Raw genomic sequence first — 16,567 nt, forward strand, 5'->3', positions numbered from 1 at the left:
GAGAATTATACGTGGGAATTAGCACTACCCATGTATAATGCACATCCTTATTTTTCCCCTCACAAATTTGGGCCAAACGTGAGCATTACACACGGGTCTATGTGGGCTTTTTCCTTTCATATCTGCTAGGCTGTTACTCAGTTCTGAGTTCCCTGCAGATATTTCCACACTCTTGTTGTATTCTGATCTGCGATGCAGTCTCACCCAGCTGAAGATGCTTTCGCTGCTGCTTCTGCCGGCCCTTGCTCCTGTTGGTTTATCTCCAAGCGTATTCGGTTAACTGTACACCACTCATTGTCTGAAAAGTATCTGCGGGGACTCTAGGTGGCGGCTCCTTCCACTGGAGGATTTATGTTTCTGTCAGACACCTCAGCTGGAAGGATCGCCGACGCAAACCCGAGCCGAGGGCCGGCCTGCGACCGCCAATGTTCAGGTCTGCTTTTCCCTTTCTTTAGTCTCATGCTGCCCTCGATGTTTAGAACACCTCTGCAACCTTCTGGGTCATCCTTACCTCAGCTCGGGGGATCCCATCTCCTAGCAGGTCTCCCACCTTGGGCAGGCACTGGCCTTGACTTCTGCCTGCCCCTGGGAAGGCTACAGACAGGAGACCCAAGTTTGTCCACATCAGTAGCAGCCCTCAGAGCAAAACTGGCTTCGGGGCCCCACAGACTTTTTTCCCTTTACATTTTCAGCTTAGTGTGTCCCTAACTATTTTATTGGCTATTTGATGCTTTTAAGATTTTTTTATTTCCTGTTTTCAGCAGAAAACTCCAAATAATCTGGTCCTCCCTCCGCAGGAAACCGAAGTCCCGGAAAACTAAGCTAAGCTTCAAACCCAGGTCTCTGATTCTAAAATCTAAGCATTTAATAACTACTGTGATCCACCCTAGTCTCTCAGGAAATTCTGGCTCCTGATCAGACTATCCAGGAATGTGAGCTGCCTCTCAGTACCCATCTTCCCTCTTCTTTTATACTTGAGGCTTTTAAATGTCTTAATCTCTCTATACTTAGTAAATAATTAAGTGGGTATTCTAAAACTTTCATTACAGGGATCTTTTTTATTCAGAGTCTTTTATGCTGGGGGCATAATGCAGCTGAAAGACTGCATTTCCCAGTCTCCTCTGCGGCTCTTCCATATGACTAAGTCCGACCTGTGAGAACTATATAGAAGTACAGTGAGTTCGCACTTAACACTGGGGATAGGTTCTGCAACTTTAAGCAAAGTGACGTATAACAAAACGAATCTCACCACAGGCTCACTGATATAAACACGAGTTAAGTTCCTATGTCATCTCATCAATGTTGTAATGAACTGATGTTGATGAGCTGTTACTTGAGGGCCTGCTCTCTGCTGTAGTGCTCCCAGGAGGAAGGGTTTCCCCTCCTGCGAAAAGGTGATGATGGCAGGAGGGCCAGCAGTCCTCTCGGACCAGGAGGACGAGGACCACTGGCAGAGAACGATCCAGTGAGCCGGAAGGAGCCTGGGTTCCTGGCGACTTCGGGGCCACTGGATGCTAAAGAAATAAACACTGCCTTGAAGCTACTACTATTTTGAGATTTGAGTCCAAACCAACACAGATGAAGAGTCAAAAATAATTTCATGCTAAGGATCCTTTTCTCTCAGCCTCTTCCATCTCCCCACGCATGGGCCCGGGGCTCCCTCCCCTCCCAAACCCCCTCCCTGAACAGCATAAAACCAGTCTGGGCCCAGCCTTATAAATACGGATTTTATAGAAAGGACCAATTCAAAACTGGTCAGATGCCACACGCTAGAAGCTTCCAGAATCGTAGGGATGGAAAAATGAACAACAAAAAAGAAGCAGAAACAAAAAACCCAAACAGAACAAACAGAAACAACCCAGACCAAACCGCCTGAAAAATAAAGGTCTCAGTTAACCAGAGGCTTCTAAAGAAACATGAGGCTCGGGGTGCAGACCCCAATGCCTGAACAAGTACCCAGAACAGAAGGGAAAGCAACGCAGAAATTCACACCCACGGTCCCTGCCCACCGGCCCCCCACGCTGTCAAGAGCGAGGCTAAGGGCTTCACAGCTTTTTGGGGGGGGTGATGGCAGTAGCTTAAATAATGGGAGGGGAGAAATTTTTATAGTTCATCTTTTTTTCTCTTCCCCTTTGGGGGAAGTGGAGAGACTGGTAACTTAAAGAGAAAACAGTGATTTTTATTTTTTGATGGGGAAGACATCTAGAAATGGCAGGCTGCCAAGAAACATGCCCAGTCCGATCTGTGATCAGATGCTCCCCGCCCCCTCATTTCTGAAGAGGGGAAGCCTCCACACGGTAGCTGGGGAGAGGTGCCAGCCTTGGGCACTGCAGCCTCTTGCGAGAAAAAACAACTCCAGAGACAGCGAACGGGGGAAGGGCGCGGGAGGGGGCTGGGATGGGGGAACCCTTAAGTAGTACCAAAATTAGCTGCCGTCTGCTCCCTGCTGGTGGGTCCCTGGGGTGTAGAGAGTGGCAGGAAGGGTGCTAGGGCTGAATGCAGAAAAACTTGAGATGCTGATAAAAAAAAACACCCTCCTCAAGGGCCCCAGCCCTGTGTCTGAAGAGTAGAAAACCAATAGGGGTCGATCAGAGTGCTTTCTCAGGGCACCCTCTGTACCTGGGGTCAGTCCTGGAGGGGGGCAACGCTGCCCAGACTGGGGGTACGGGCTGGTGACCCAGTCCTGGCTCTCAGCTCCCCCGGGGAGGGGGCAGGCATGGCGGGCTCTCCCCCTGTGCCCAGCTTCACCTGCCCTCCTCCCGGCCAGCGCGGCCCCCGCCCCCGCCGGGCCCATTGCAGGGCAGCACCCAGTTGTTATCGTGCAGACCCAGGCGGCAGCCGGGTGTCTCGCGGTCGGCCCGGCGGCAGCACATCCAGTAGGAGCGTCCGTAAGGCAGGTCGTGGTGGTAGGGCTTCGGGTGCCAGCGGCAGAGCGACACATCGCCCTTCTCGTATCTCTTGCGGCACTGCTTGCAAGGGTCATCGCGGTAGAGGGGGTCTCGGCTCCAGCGCGAGTCTATGGCCCGTACGCCAAACGCCTCGATGATGCCCTTGAAGTGGTGGCAGGTGCACTTGAGGGCCGCCAGGGCCCGGGTGGGCAGGAAGCTGAAGATCTTGACTAGCACGTGCTCAGGCAGCAGCAGCATGTACTGTCTCGGCTCCAGCAGCCTCTGGATCTTGAAGCGGATCTCGAGGAAGTCGTGTGACACGTGCCGGTACAGGCGGCACAGGGAGGTGTCCGCGGTGCCCTCAGCGTCGTCCGGGCCCGGTGCCGTAGCCGGGGAGTCAGCTGGGGGTGGTTCAGGAGGCCCGTCCGGCCCCCGGGACTGGAGGAAGAAGAGCTGGCCAGGCGGGGGAGGCTCCTCGGGGCTCACTGTGAGGCACACCGTCTCCTCCTTCACATTCTTGGTACCGTCCTTGCCGAAGAAGATGCACTCGTCCACCACGCCTGTCACCACCACGTCCACGTGGAAGCCCGATGCTCCACAGTCCCGGGCAGGGGGTGGAGGGGGAGCAGGGGGAGTGTCCTCAGGCCTGGCGGGGGCTGGGGTCTCCCCTTCGCTGGCTTCATCTGCCCTGGCCAGAAGGAACTCCACGTTGCTGGGGAGGGCGTCCCGAGAGGGACTGATGAGCTGGTACAGGTCGCAGGTGATCTTGTCCTTGGCTCGGGCCCCGGGGCCCGGGCTGCCCGGGTAGGCACAGCCCTGCCGGCCCGTGCTCCCATTGGGCAGGCTGCCATCTGGTGCCCGGGGTTCTCGGCCGTTGGAGATACGGAAGGCAATTCGTACCTCCCCAGGGCCCGGCCCAGGTCGCTCCTCCTTGCGAAGGCCCTTGGCCGGAGGGTTGTCCCGTTGGGCCTCGAAGTGGGCCACTGCCTCAGCCACACGGCTGCAGTCCCCGCCACCAGGCCGCCGTTCAGACCCCAGGCCCTTGGCAGGCCCACCCTGCTCTGCCGACACGAAGACCATAGGCGCTGGGGTGCCGGGGTGTGGGTAGTTCTGCAGGGCGAGAGCGGCCCGCTGTTCCACCAGGGCCACCATCTCAGCCACAGAGAGGAGGTCCACATCCTCCCCAGCTGAAGCTGGGGTCCCCTGAGCAGCAGCAGGCCCCTCCCGGCCCCCTGGGTCCGGTGGAGCTTTCGTAGGCTCAAGACAGCGCCTCCTCCTCTTGGCTTTGGAGCTGTCACTGCCCCAGTGCCCCTTGACCTTCATGGAGCTGGCCCGGCTGCCGCCACCGCACTGGTGGGCCACGAAGAAGGCCACCTTCTCCTTCGTGTTCCCAGGCTTGATAACGTACCACGTGTCCAGCAGGACTCGACCCTCATCGCCGGCAGCTGCGGCTGAGAGGAGCGGGGTGGGCTGAGAGGCTGGGGCCTCCGTGGCCAAGGCGGGTGGTGTGTTCTCTGAGTGGGCAGGCCCGTGGTCTGGCTCGGCTCTGCCGCCTGGCTCAGGGCAGGCTGTCGGCTTGAGGGCTGCGGAAGGCGGGCGTGGCTGGTTCTGTGAGTAGGTGCCAAAGGGCCGGGGGCACCAGAGCTGGAAGGGCAGGAGGCTGCCACGGTCCATTCTGGGGAATGGTGGCAGACAGGCAGGGGTCACTGCATCTCAGGACCTGGATGGTGGTAGGGGACTCCACAGGCCACCTGAAGACAGGAAAGAGAAGGTTGGGGAGCTGGGAGCCTGCCCTTCCAGTACCACCCTAACCTCAACCTCCTCTGATGAACCAACCAAATTACACCACCAAGAACTCTGTTCCTGCCCCATTGCACAGGCAAGCCAATGAAGGGTTGCAGAGGAAGCGGGACCTGTTCTTTTAACACCCACAGTGTGAACAAAGCTGGCAGCTCACTCCACTCCTACAGACCCTACTCCACCGCCCCCCTGCCTTCAATGCTGATCCAGGGGCCTCCTGCTGCCATGGCCCTTCAAAGTCAGTGAAAATACCAACCAACAGACAGACGGCTCCTCCTTTTCCTGTGCTCCTCCTTTTTGTTTGCTCCTCCACAGTAGCCAGTTCCTGAAAAGAGAAGCATTCCCAGCCCTGCCCACAGCTATGGTGACTAAAGCCCACAGAAGAAACACGACAGGCTGGGCGGGGGAAGCCAATCTGAGGCCGGAGCCAGACAGGCCCCGAAGAAACCGGCTCCTCGCTTTGTTCTGCTTGTAGGGCTCTTTCAGGGTTTCTGAAGAGTTGTGTGTCCTCCTCCAGAAAAATGTGTACACTTGCACAACACCGTGCAGGTGGTCCACCTAAGCACACCCACAGACCACTGGGATAAGAAGGCCCGTTCTAGTCTAGCCTCCACTCCGAGCTGCACAGAGACCCAGAGTGTGGAAGGGTTACAGAGTGCAAGACCAGGCCCTCAAACTTGCTTTCTGTATTTTTTAATTCGGCCTGTCTCAATAATGATCGTTTTATTTTGCAACAGTTTTTGGGCATGACCTAATCTGGAGTCAACTCTGCTGCTGAGTCAGACATGACCATTTTCCACTGCAGGGACGGCAGGGAGCATGCCCCTCAGTCTTGATCGGTCCCTGGCCCATCTGCGTCCAGGGAACCAAAGGTCTCTCCACACCTCAGCCCTTCCACATGTCTATAGACCAGATGTCAGCAAACCGTGGCCCTGGGGCCAAATCTGGCCTACTGCCTGTCTTTGCAAATAAAGTTTTATTGAAACACACTTAGTTGTTTATGGCTGCTTTCATGCCACAATGGCAGAGCTGAGTAGTACCAGTGGAGATCATATGGCCTTGCAAAACCTACAACATTCATTATCTGGCTCTTTATGGAAAAAGCTTGTGGACCACTGAAGTATAGATCATCCTGAATACAGGCAATTCCACAAACACCACTAAAAGCTCATCATTTCGTGGTCCTGTAGTCAGCGTTCAAAATCCAAACAACCTTCAAACTCCCGGACACCAGTCACAAAGGGAGCCCTAATCCTAAAAATCCTTACCCCATTACCCCTAATCCCACCTACCACTAAAATACTCACAGCTTCTGCTGGAATTCTAGTTCCTTGCTAAAAGAAAAATCACCATATGGCCCCTAAAACTTATAGATGCCTAAGGTTACTAACCACCGATACATGCAAATGCCCCAAAATGGACACCAACACGGTGAAGGCCATTTTCTATAGACGCTAGCCCTCTCCAACTGGACCGCCTCCTGGAATCCTCTGATCAGTTCCTATCCTCATCTCCAGAATATCAGTGCCCCCCAAAATATCTAGACACTCCCAAACCCCACTTTAAACCTCCAAACCTATAAATATCCCCTCCAGCACAGAAGGCCCCAATCTCAAGGAACCCCTCACAAAAGTCACGCCTACTAAGAACTCTAACATACACAGCAATTTCCCAAACTCAGAGATGCCCCAAAAGACCAGCTTCCCGAGATCCTATATTCACCTCAAACCTCCACATATATTCCCTAATTACACAGGCACCTCTCAAATAGCAAAAGAACTCACTAAAACATAAAAGCTCCCTAACACAATTTCAAACCTTATATGTCTCAGTCAAAAGAACCCCCCAAACACTCCCAAAGAAACCCTACAAGTGTTTGAATAGCAGGCGTGCTTATTGCAGGCTCACTAAGTACTGTTCTAACAATTCCTGCAAATCCTCCCAGTCTCCATAAAGCAGGCTGTGTGTTCATCCCTGTGTCCAGACGAGGCACCGAAAGGTCTGACTTCAAGTCTGAAGTCAGATAGGTAGGAAGAAGTCAAGAGAAGCGGAGCCCAGGCAGTTTGGCTCCCGAATTGGTACTCGTGGAGTCTACGTTGCTTCTAAGTCTCTCTGTGAGCTCCCCAAGTCATATACACCAAACATCCCAAACCACAAAGGAGGCCCCCTACAAAACACAGAACCTACCACATTACAAAAGAAACCCAAATCCAAACCCTAAGGCGCCTTCTAAACTCAAGGGAAGTGTCCCCCAAACGCATGCAGACACTTGCCCAAGGCCCAAAATACTGCTTCAATAGAAAGGGAACCCCCAAATTTTGTAACCGCCCTGGAATTCGCCAACCCCCTCAGACCACCCTCAAAGGCTTGACACGCCCCCACGGCACCCTCACCCGCGAGCCCCGCCCCCCCACAGCGGGAGACCATGGCGACCCAACCACACGCAGGCGCAAGAGAGGGAAGAGGGCCCGCCCACCTGCTCATTTCCTCTAGCAGCAGCGCAGGCGGGAGCACGACTAGTTTCCCTCCGCCCCTTTGTTGACAGATTCGCGCGTGACGCCCCCAGCCAATGAGCGGCTGCCATTCAGGGTCGTGCCCATATAAGGAAGGCCTTGGCCGAGGGGCCCAACTTCGAAAGAGGGAGGAGTAGGCAAGAGGTGACAAGGAGGTGTGGAAACAGCAGCGTGTAAGAAAGCGTGGAACAACTCCCAACTTCCTGCTAAAAGGAGGAACCGGGCCAGGACGGAGGCCACCACATTCAAGGAGATGTTTATTACAGGACGTTCCCTCGAAGCAGGAGCCCTGATTGACAGTTGAGATTTAAAGGTCCAAGCAGCTCTGGGACTGAGACTCCAGGGCGGAAGGAAGCAAGCAGAAAGATCTAAGAGTGCCCAGCTTTGGTCGGGAACCTTGGGGGCCGAGATTTCCTGCGGTGAGAACTGGACAACCAAAGAGCAGAACGCTGCAAAGGCTACCGCAGCACTGAGTCCAAGCCTCTAGGCATGGCATTCAAGGCTCAGGCCGTGTGGCCCAAAGAGCCTCTCTGTCTAGCCTTACCAATTAGGCACTCAAATCTGACTTACACTCAGTACTAGAAAAGAATATGAAACATCTAAATAATGATTTCTAAATACTGATCACCTGTTCAATTAACATTTATATAATTTAGTTAAATAAAATACTTCAAATTAACTTAATCTCTCGTTTGACCTTTTTTATGTGGCTACCAGAAGACTTTAAATTACACATATGGCTAGCATTATATTTCTATTGAACAGTGCTGGTACTGATCCTTTCAATGCCAGGCTGATTGAAGAGACACTCAGAGGTGCCTCTATTGCAGGTGCCTGTCCAGACATCACTTACTCCCTGACCACCCTGCCCCAGCGTTACCTGCTTCCAACCACCCCACACATCACCACTGGAAGGTCTTAAGGCACAAACCTGACCCTGTCCCTACCCAGTTCAAAACATGCCACGACACCCCAGTACCTTGGGAAAAGGCCCAGGTACCTCCCTGATCCAGGCTCATCCCTCCCTACTCCTCCACCCCCAGGGGACCCACGTGGGCGCTGCATCTGGCATAGAGAGTAGTTAGAATACCCAGCCTTGTCTGAGGCTCAGTAGCAGCAGTAGTGTAGATAACAGTATCATCTACACTATATGAAGAAACTGAGGCAGGACAGGTGGACTAACCAGGCCAAGGTCACAGACAACTGGTGTGACTGGAGCAAGGGTGTGAACCCAGGGAATCTGATTCCAGATTACGGTGCTCTCTTGTTTCACTATATATTCTCTGGGGTCTCAGCTCAGCCACCCTCTCTTTCCAAGATGCTAACCCCCCCAGGCCGGGTAAGGCTCCAGCTCTGGGCTCCTGCCCTGGCCTTGCTATGGATACTGGAGTATCCCAGCTCTTTCCTTCCATGGCCTTTGCATTTGCTGTTCCTGCTAACTAGAATGATTTTTCCCCAAATTTCCATATAACTCAATTCCTTACTTCATTCCTGTCTTTGCTCAAATGGAAGTTTCATAGGGAGGCCTTCCCTGAGCCCCATTCCTGGAAACTACCCACCTGCCCGAGGGGGACCCTTGGGTTCCCTTGTCCCAGCCCTGCCCACTCTGGGTCATAACTGCTTAAAGGTGGGTCAGTCTCCTCCACTGACCTGTAAACCCCTTGGGGGAGAGGAGGAAGGAAGGGACAGAACCTTTATGGTCATCATGATGTCCCCAGAAGCACTGCCCAGCATGGGACCAGACGAATCAAAGCTCCCTTCCCTGCAGCTCCATGTCCTTAACTTCACAAGGCCTTGGCAGGGGAAATTCTGTTTCACAGCTAGGTCTGTCTGTGTTCTAGCCGGAGGGGTCACTGGGGCAGAATCTTCTAACTCCTCACACACTGAGCCCAGGACAAGGCCCTACACTACTAGATCAGCTTTCAGAAAATGCTCCACAAAGATCCACTTATTATAAAACATCATGACACAGAAAGACCGAGAGTAAAAGATGGAAAAAGACTGACCAAGCGAACACGAACCAAGAGACAAGTGGAGTGACATTACCACTTAGACGAATATAATTGACAAATGCAAAAGGCATTATTACAGACCAAGGTCGTGACAAAACAAACTTAACCATTACTTATACAAAAGGGTTCTCAACATAAGTGCCACTAAGATAGAAACTTCAAATAAGCATCATGTCATAATTTGGCCTCAGAGTGGAAACAAACAGTTTTGACTTTTAGAAAAACCTACTTGCCCTGGCTGGTGTGGCTCTGTGGATGGAGCGCCTGTCTGCAATCCCAAAGGTCACCTGGTCCATTTCCGGTCAGGGCACACGCCTGGGCTGTGGGGCAGGTCCCCAGGTGGGGGCTCCAGAGAGGCAGCTGATCAATGCATCTCTCAACACATTGATGTTTCTCTCCCTCTCTTTCCCTCTCTCTAAAAGTAAATAAATAAAGTCTTAAAAAAACAAAATTTAAAAAGCTGTGTACATTAATTTATTGGTAGTAAAATAAGAGAAAAATAGATACTCGGTGATCTAAATTAAAAATTCAGAACACATACACACATGCACACACACACTCGGGACAGGTGCTAGAATGCACTTTCAACAATTTTTAGGGCCGTTTTGATGAAAGCATCATGAAAATTAGTCTTAATGAATTCTTTATTGAATGTCTAAAACATAGTATAATACACAAAGTGTTCCTGCCACTGAATAGTCTTTGATAAGAGTTTAATTGCAAAATAAAAATAGTAAATGCTCCTAATACTATGGCCTCAAAAATAAATAGAGCAAAAAACATGACAAAATTCGGCACATCCGTAATTGTCATGAGAAACCTCAACATATCTCTCTCCATACAGATCGGTTGAAAGGATGAAATCAGCAAGCACCTGCTCCACACAGTAGCGCCCTTGATGGAATGCCCCCAACAACAGGAGAAGCCACGTTTTACATCCCTAGTCTGATATCCAGAGGTCCTCCTGCGTGCTGGCCCCGAGTCGGGCGCTCGGGACAAAGAGATGACACTGAGCTCACCAGGAAGAGCTCATGGGAAAGGAGGCAGAAATCCAAATAAACAGTCATCACCAACAAGAATAAATTAGAGAGAAAACGATGACCACAACAGCCACTATCCCTTGTGAGCCGGGCTTTGCTTAAGTGCTCTATAAATATTAACTCATTCGATTCTCCTATCTCACTATTTTTAATCTCACGTTAAAGATTAGGAAATGGAGATGCAGAATGGCTAAGTAATTGGCTTTGGATGCAGCTTTGTGGCGGAGCTTTGGATCAAACGGGCTCGGCTGTCTCCAGAGCACAGTCGCCCAGTGCACCGAGCACTTGGTGAGGATCATCTTGTTCAGTCCTCAGGGCCTTTGCACTCCCTGCCCCCCCCCACCCCCCAGGCAGCCCTTCCCTCACGTGAGCCTAAGGGCTCACCCCCTTAGTCCCCCAGGCGTGACTCACAAGTCACCTTCCCGACACCTTCCTTCATTTAAAACTGCAGCGCACCCCTCTCCCCACAACAGATACACACCCTCTCCTTCCCCTGTCCTGATTTAGATCTCCTCCTTCCCACGCACTGCTATATAATATACTATAAACTTTGTTGATAAGTTTGCTGTCGGTCTCCCCCTCGCTAAAATGAAAGGTCCCCCAGGGCCAGTTCTTCTGTCTGGTTTTGTCACTGCTATGCCGCAGCCTTTAGAGCAGCTCTGAGCGCCTGGCTGCGTAAGTGCAGTCCCAGGGCGAGGTCCTTGGGAGCGTCTGTTAGACATGCTCCGGCCCACACCTGCTGAGTAAGGACATGATCTGCCACAAGATCTTGAGGGCACTGGAATGCATACTTAAGTTCAAGAAACAATGCCCTTAGCACCTCATAGGTGTGCAATACATATCTGTTGGAATTAATGAACGAAGTTCTGAAACAGCCATTCATTCAGTACATGATTTATTTGGGGCCTCTCGTAAAAACAAAAAAACAAAAACAAAAATACAGCTGGTTCCAGCCTCAGCCAACAGGCCTAGGCCTGGGCCTGGGTTGGGACCCAGTCCCAGGTCCCCGGCAGGGGCGTGCATGGCAGGAGTGTAGGCAAGAGGAAACCGATTGGTGTTTCTCTCCCTCTCTTCCTCTGTCTCTTCCCCTCACTCTAAAACGAAATAAATACAATCTTTAAGAAGGAAAAAACCAAACAGCTGGTTCCAGCCAAGTCCACCTGTGGAAATCCTGTCCCCGAGATGAAGATGTCCTCGAGCCCTCCCAAGCTGCACAGAACCCTTTCCTCCCAGGGCCTCCTCTTGCAGGACCTGGCACTGCTGAACCTCAGCACCTCCTCTCCACCCTGCGGGTTTCTGGAAAGCTGGGACCTCTCCTGCAAGGCGCAGCTGCTCCAGCCTCCACACTTGGCTCGCCGGGAGAACGCAGCTCTTCCAGCTCTGTGCTAGCCAGGGAGAGCTTTCCAAACACAAACCCGGCCCTATCACTCGCCCGCTTAAAACCCTTCCATGAGAGGTGCAAGTTCACAAAAACTACATGCCCAAGAACCCTTTGTCAGGAAGCTATTGGAGGACTTGCTTCCCCCAAATGAAGTAAGCCAAGGAAAAGGACATCAGTTCAGGGAACTACGATCTAGTCCCCAAAAAGGGGGCAAAGGAATCCCAGGTGAAGGCAATCCCAGGGGGATTGATCCCAGAGGGAAGAATCCCAGGGGGAGTCTAGGGGGATGGCTGAGGACCCAGTCTAGGGAAGTCTCCAAAAATGCACAAAGACAAGGAGAAAGGCAGACAATTAACGAGCTAGGCGTGAGACTTAAGATGTGGGAAACAACATCAATGGGAAATAACATCAATGGAAAAGCAAAGAAAGAAGAAAGGACATGGTAAAAGTGGATGTCTGACCCCCCATGCTGAGTCAGGTGACACCCCTTCCCCCGCCTTGGGGTGCCTCCATCCCAGGAGCTCTGGGCACATGCTTACTCACACTCACACAGGAATCGGTGGCAGGGCACCATGGCCGTGTTCCTGTTCCTTGTGTCCCCAAGCCTCTCAATACCCCCAACCCACCCCGCCACCACCCTGCCCACAATCCTGACCCATCCGCACCCTCATCTTGGCTTTTGGGCCTCAGGGTCTACTGACCTCTTTCCCTGGCAAGTTTTCCTTCCTGTTAGCTAGCTCCTTAACAGTAGGAATCATGTGAATCCAAACCATCAGGATCTGGGGGTCCAGGATGCGGACAGCCTCCAGGAAGGGCCTACCAGCACCCCCTGCTCACACTTCTGGGGGAAGTGACCTCAAGCAGGATGCTTAACCCTCCATGCCTCAGTTTTCCCCCCTGTAAAATGCAGATCCTAATAGCGCCCACCCATGGGCTGGTTGATGACTCGCTGAGATCAACCCAGGAAAGTTATCAGTGCTAACCAGGCAGCAAGGAAAGCCTCATTATGCAGGCGCTGGGATTTATTAAGAAAAAGTAAGACTACCTAAGAGTTTGGAAATCATTGACCAAGCCAAAAGCTTCTGCCCTCTTTGTTTCACATTTTGAAATCAACTCGAACCTAGTCCCTCACAATAACCCAAGTGTGGCCATTCCTTTGTTATGGTTGGTTATTGGATGTCTCTTGTTAATTGAACAGATATTTACAGAGCCGCTACTGTGTGCCAGGCACTGTTCCAAGCATTGGGGCTACGCAAGGAAAAGGAGAACAAAATCCTCATCCTCCCAGGGCTGACATACTAACTGGAGAGAGGGACGATGAACATATAGTAAGTTTCAAGGTGGCAAGTGCTCCGAGGAACAAACAGCGAGTAAGAGGGGTCGGGAGTATAAGGGGGAAATTACGATCTTACGGAGTCAGGGGGGCATCACAAAGCAAGTGCTGAGCCATCTTTTTAGAACACCTGTTTAGAACAGCCTGTGCTTTTAGGGGTGCTACGGCTTTAACCACAGCTGCCAGAAACACAGCATTAAAAACGGTAAAAATACCATTTTGTACAAGAAAGCTTCAGACAAGCACAGGCTGAAAATACACTTAAGATTTTAAGAAAAGGCAAAACAACTCGGAAAGCAGATATGTTTTCTAAGAGAAACAGATAAAGGAAAGGGGGGAAGAAAGTGTCGCATCGCCCCCGGGTGTCCAGATGTGACACACAGGAATAAGGATGAAAGCGGGATTGGCAACTTCTCCCCAAAGCAACACGAGTTCAGATAATTCACTGACCATTGGAGGCAAATGTGAAAAACGTCCATGTGAACAATGACGAGCAGGCAAAGCTGGCACGAGGGGCTGACAATGAGTCACCCACACCTGACAAACGAGCACAAGTGCCACCAGAGCTGCAAAACTGCCCCAGTGCTGTGACAACAGGACGCTCCCCAAGGGCAGGCCCTGGCACACAGTAGGTGCTCTCACAATGCTGCGGACTCCTCAAGAAATAAACTTACATCTTCCAGAAGAGGAAACTGAGGTCCAGAGGGGTTAAGTGACTTGCCCAGAGTCACACAGTTGGTGGGTGACAGAGCCGGGATTCAAATCGGGATGTTCTGGTTCCGGAGTGCATGCTCAATACATTTTTCTTGAAAGCATAAAAATCATTAAAAGACTGCACACTTATTAAGGGCTTTATAAGCCCTAGGCACTTCATATGTTAACCTCATCAACTCCTTACCAGAGCCTCATAGTCGGAATGTAGCCCCATTTTACGTATGAGAAAACTGAGGCCCAGAGTGGGAACCCCACTCGGCCAAGGACACACAGCAGCAGAGATGGGGATTTGAAACTGGACCTATTTGATACCAAAGTGTTCCTATCAGAGTCAGAGAGTTTATGTGATAAACTCAGGACCAGACTGTATCACGATGCGTTACAAAGTTGCCGAATTGCCCGGTGAGGCCCTAATGTCCAAGAGGTGGCTGGAGGGGAGGTGGGTAAAAAAAAAAAAAGAAAATACAGTTGTAGAAATATTTCCTATTCACTGAAATACCTGGAGTTGGGCCAGGCTGGGCATTGGCAAGTGAATTATTTACATTTGGCTGGAGATACAGATGGGAATGAAGACAGATTGAGTTTCTGAGCACCCCCTTGGGGAGTCACCTTGGGAGCCCAGGGGTAGAGGATGGGGAACCAGAAGAGTCAGTATATGGCAAGGGGGTGGGGGTGACCTGGGAGAGAAAGGAAAGGAGGAGGCCTGGCTGATGTCTCGATCACTAGTACCTCTCTACTGCCTTCTCTCTCAGGGCTGTTTCCCATTCATGTTTTGTGTTGTTGTTTTTTTTTTAATTACAGCTCATGTACTGAGCACTCACTCTAAGCACTTTACGTGCTTACCTCTGTGAACCTTTCTTATAACCTTCCTAGGGGTGCTGATCCCATTCCATAGTTGAGGAGAGGCTAAAACACTTGCCCAAAGTCACACAGCAAGTAAATGGCAGAACTGAACCTCAACCTGAAGACTGCTTCAGTTCTCAAGTCTCCGTCTCACCCCTGAGTCTCCTCAGGACACTGTACTTTAGGACAAGGAGAGGGGACTAAATCATAGCAGCAGAAACCAGATTCTGGGCCGGGATGTCTAGGCTGAGATCCTGATACTCCCATGTAATGCTGGATGGTCTTGGGAAAGTTGCTTAACTTCTCTGTGCCTCTGCTTCCTTTCCCTAGAATGGAAATAGTAACAGCACCTACACCTCAGGGGTGTTGTCAGAATTAAATGAGTTAAGGCGCTGGAACAGCTAAGAACAGGGTCAGGCACTTCTTCAACAATAGACTGCAGGGAGCCCCTGCAGGGTTCTGACCTGGGGTGTGCCCAGGTCAGTGTCAGGTTTTGAGAATACGCCCCTGGGGCTGAACTGAAAAGGAGGAAATCCATTAGCACCTGTGACCCAGTCACATTCCTGGGGTGGGGAACTTCTCACTAACAGCTCTCAGACTGAGGATTTACCGCTGGCCAGGGTAAGGATCTCATGGCATCTCCCCTCTTCTCAGTGACAAGTTGTTCCCACAATACAGATAAGGGCACTGAGTTTCACAGAGGAGTTTTGCACAGGTCACAAAGGAGTGGCAGAATGAGAGCTCTGAATGCCAGGCTGCCCATACACATAAACCACTACACTTGCCCAAATCCCACTGGACAAATGAGAATGCGAAATGTTGTCTCAATGGCCCGTCTGGCCATATTATCTTACAGTTCTGTGCCTGTCCAGTTTATCAGGAGTCTCGGGCTGCGCTGGGGAAACTATCGCTACATCCAGGCCGCTAATCCCACGCTCCCATCCCACCCCCAGTCCTGGAGCCTAACCCACACAACACTCAACCATTGATTTCTCTCTCCCACTATCTCAACTTGCTCTCCAGTTCCCAACCCGATCCAGAGGCTCCCACCTACCATCCACTACTGACCTCTCCCTCGAAACCTCCAGTCCCCGTCATTCATCTAGCCCTGACCACCCATGTCTTTCCATATCCCCCAGGTTAACTCCCTCAAAACTGCCCCCATCAGGGCCTCTGCCTGGACGACTAGCCCCTTCTCCAACTCTGGACTCCCTTCCCAAAGCTCCGAGCTCCTTTACAATCAGTCCCAAAGCTCGACTCCCTCCCCACCTCCAAGACCCATCCCCAGCCCCCATTCTTTTACTACTCCCTCGGGCTCCCTTTCCTCCTAAACCCCTTCCCCAAAACGATCTCCCTTCATCCAGCCCCTTCTTTAGCCCCTACCTCTCCCTTCACGTCACCCGGTTCCGAACCCCCGCCTCGGCTCTTAAGCGCCCCTCGGCCCCCGCTCACAGTCCTCACCATCTCCCCGCGCCGAAGCTCTCTCAGCTACGCGGGTTTCCCCCCACTCGCTCCTCTCCAGCCTCCCCTTCCGGGTTCCCGTCCCAAAGCCCGCTGGGAATTGGAGTCCGGGTGGTCACGGACTACACCTCCCAGAAGGCAGCACGATCAAGTTTGGAGGTGGGAAAGGAAGCCAACTGGGAGGGCTGAAGAAAAGAATGACTAATTCTTTGGAGGCAGAGAGCGAGCTTGGCAGCGCAGGCGCAGACAGCGCTCCCGCCGGGCGCGCTGGGAGATGGAGTTCAACCACCTCCATTTTGGCCCCAGGCCCTTGGAAAGGGAATTGAGAACACTGCAAAAGGGAGGTTTGTGAGAGGTGGAGAGTTGGGAAAAGGCACGTTTATCGATGTACTTAAGCTTATCAATACAATAATTAACAGTGCCCTGGATTTTCTCAAACACTTTTCCATCCATTTCCCCCCGCGTTTTCTTACCACCATCCCCTAATTTACAAATGAAAAATTAAGCTTTAGGAGGGAAGAAAGCCTGATGACTAGGAACTTGTCCTCATCGTATTTAGAATAGAAGCTCCACGATGACAGA

At 51.7% G+C, this 16,567-nt stretch overlaps 1 protein-coding gene across 7 annotated transcripts; it reads right to left on the minus strand.

Moving 5' to 3' along the window:
- Positions 1-2,057: 2,057 nt before the first annotated feature.
- FBXO46 (F-box protein 46) lies at positions 2,058-16,064 on the minus strand. Of its 7 annotated transcripts, none has more exons than XM_045845173.1 (3): positions 15,986-16,057; positions 4,945-5,013; positions 2,058-4,639 (listed from the first exon to the last, which is right to left on the minus strand). In XM_045845173.1, the coding sequence occupies exon 3, from the start codon at positions 4,560-4,562 to the stop codon at positions 2,745-2,747; it is 1,818 nt and encodes a 605-aa protein (XP_045701129.1). In that variant the 5' UTR covers positions 4,563-4,639; positions 4,945-5,013; positions 15,986-16,057; the 3' UTR covers positions 2,058-2,744. The 7 variants fall into 7 exon arrangements, with proteins under 7 accessions (XP_045701129.1, XP_045701130.1, XP_045701128.1 ...); XM_045845174.1 differs by having other exon boundaries at positions 4,945-5,037; positions 15,986-16,037; XM_045845172.1 differs by lacking the exon at positions 15,986-16,057 and adding an exon at positions 9,443-9,623.
- Between the last annotated feature and the right edge of the window lie 503 nt (positions 16,065-16,567).

This window comes from Phyllostomus hastatus, unplaced genomic scaffold (genome assembly GCF_019186645.2).
Source record: "Phyllostomus hastatus isolate PE091 unplaced genomic scaffold, TTU_PhHast_1.1 phas_contig_468, whole genome shotgun sequence".
In the NCBI taxonomy this organism is placed as follows: Eukaryota; Metazoa; Chordata; class Mammalia; order Chiroptera; family Phyllostomidae; genus Phyllostomus; species Phyllostomus hastatus.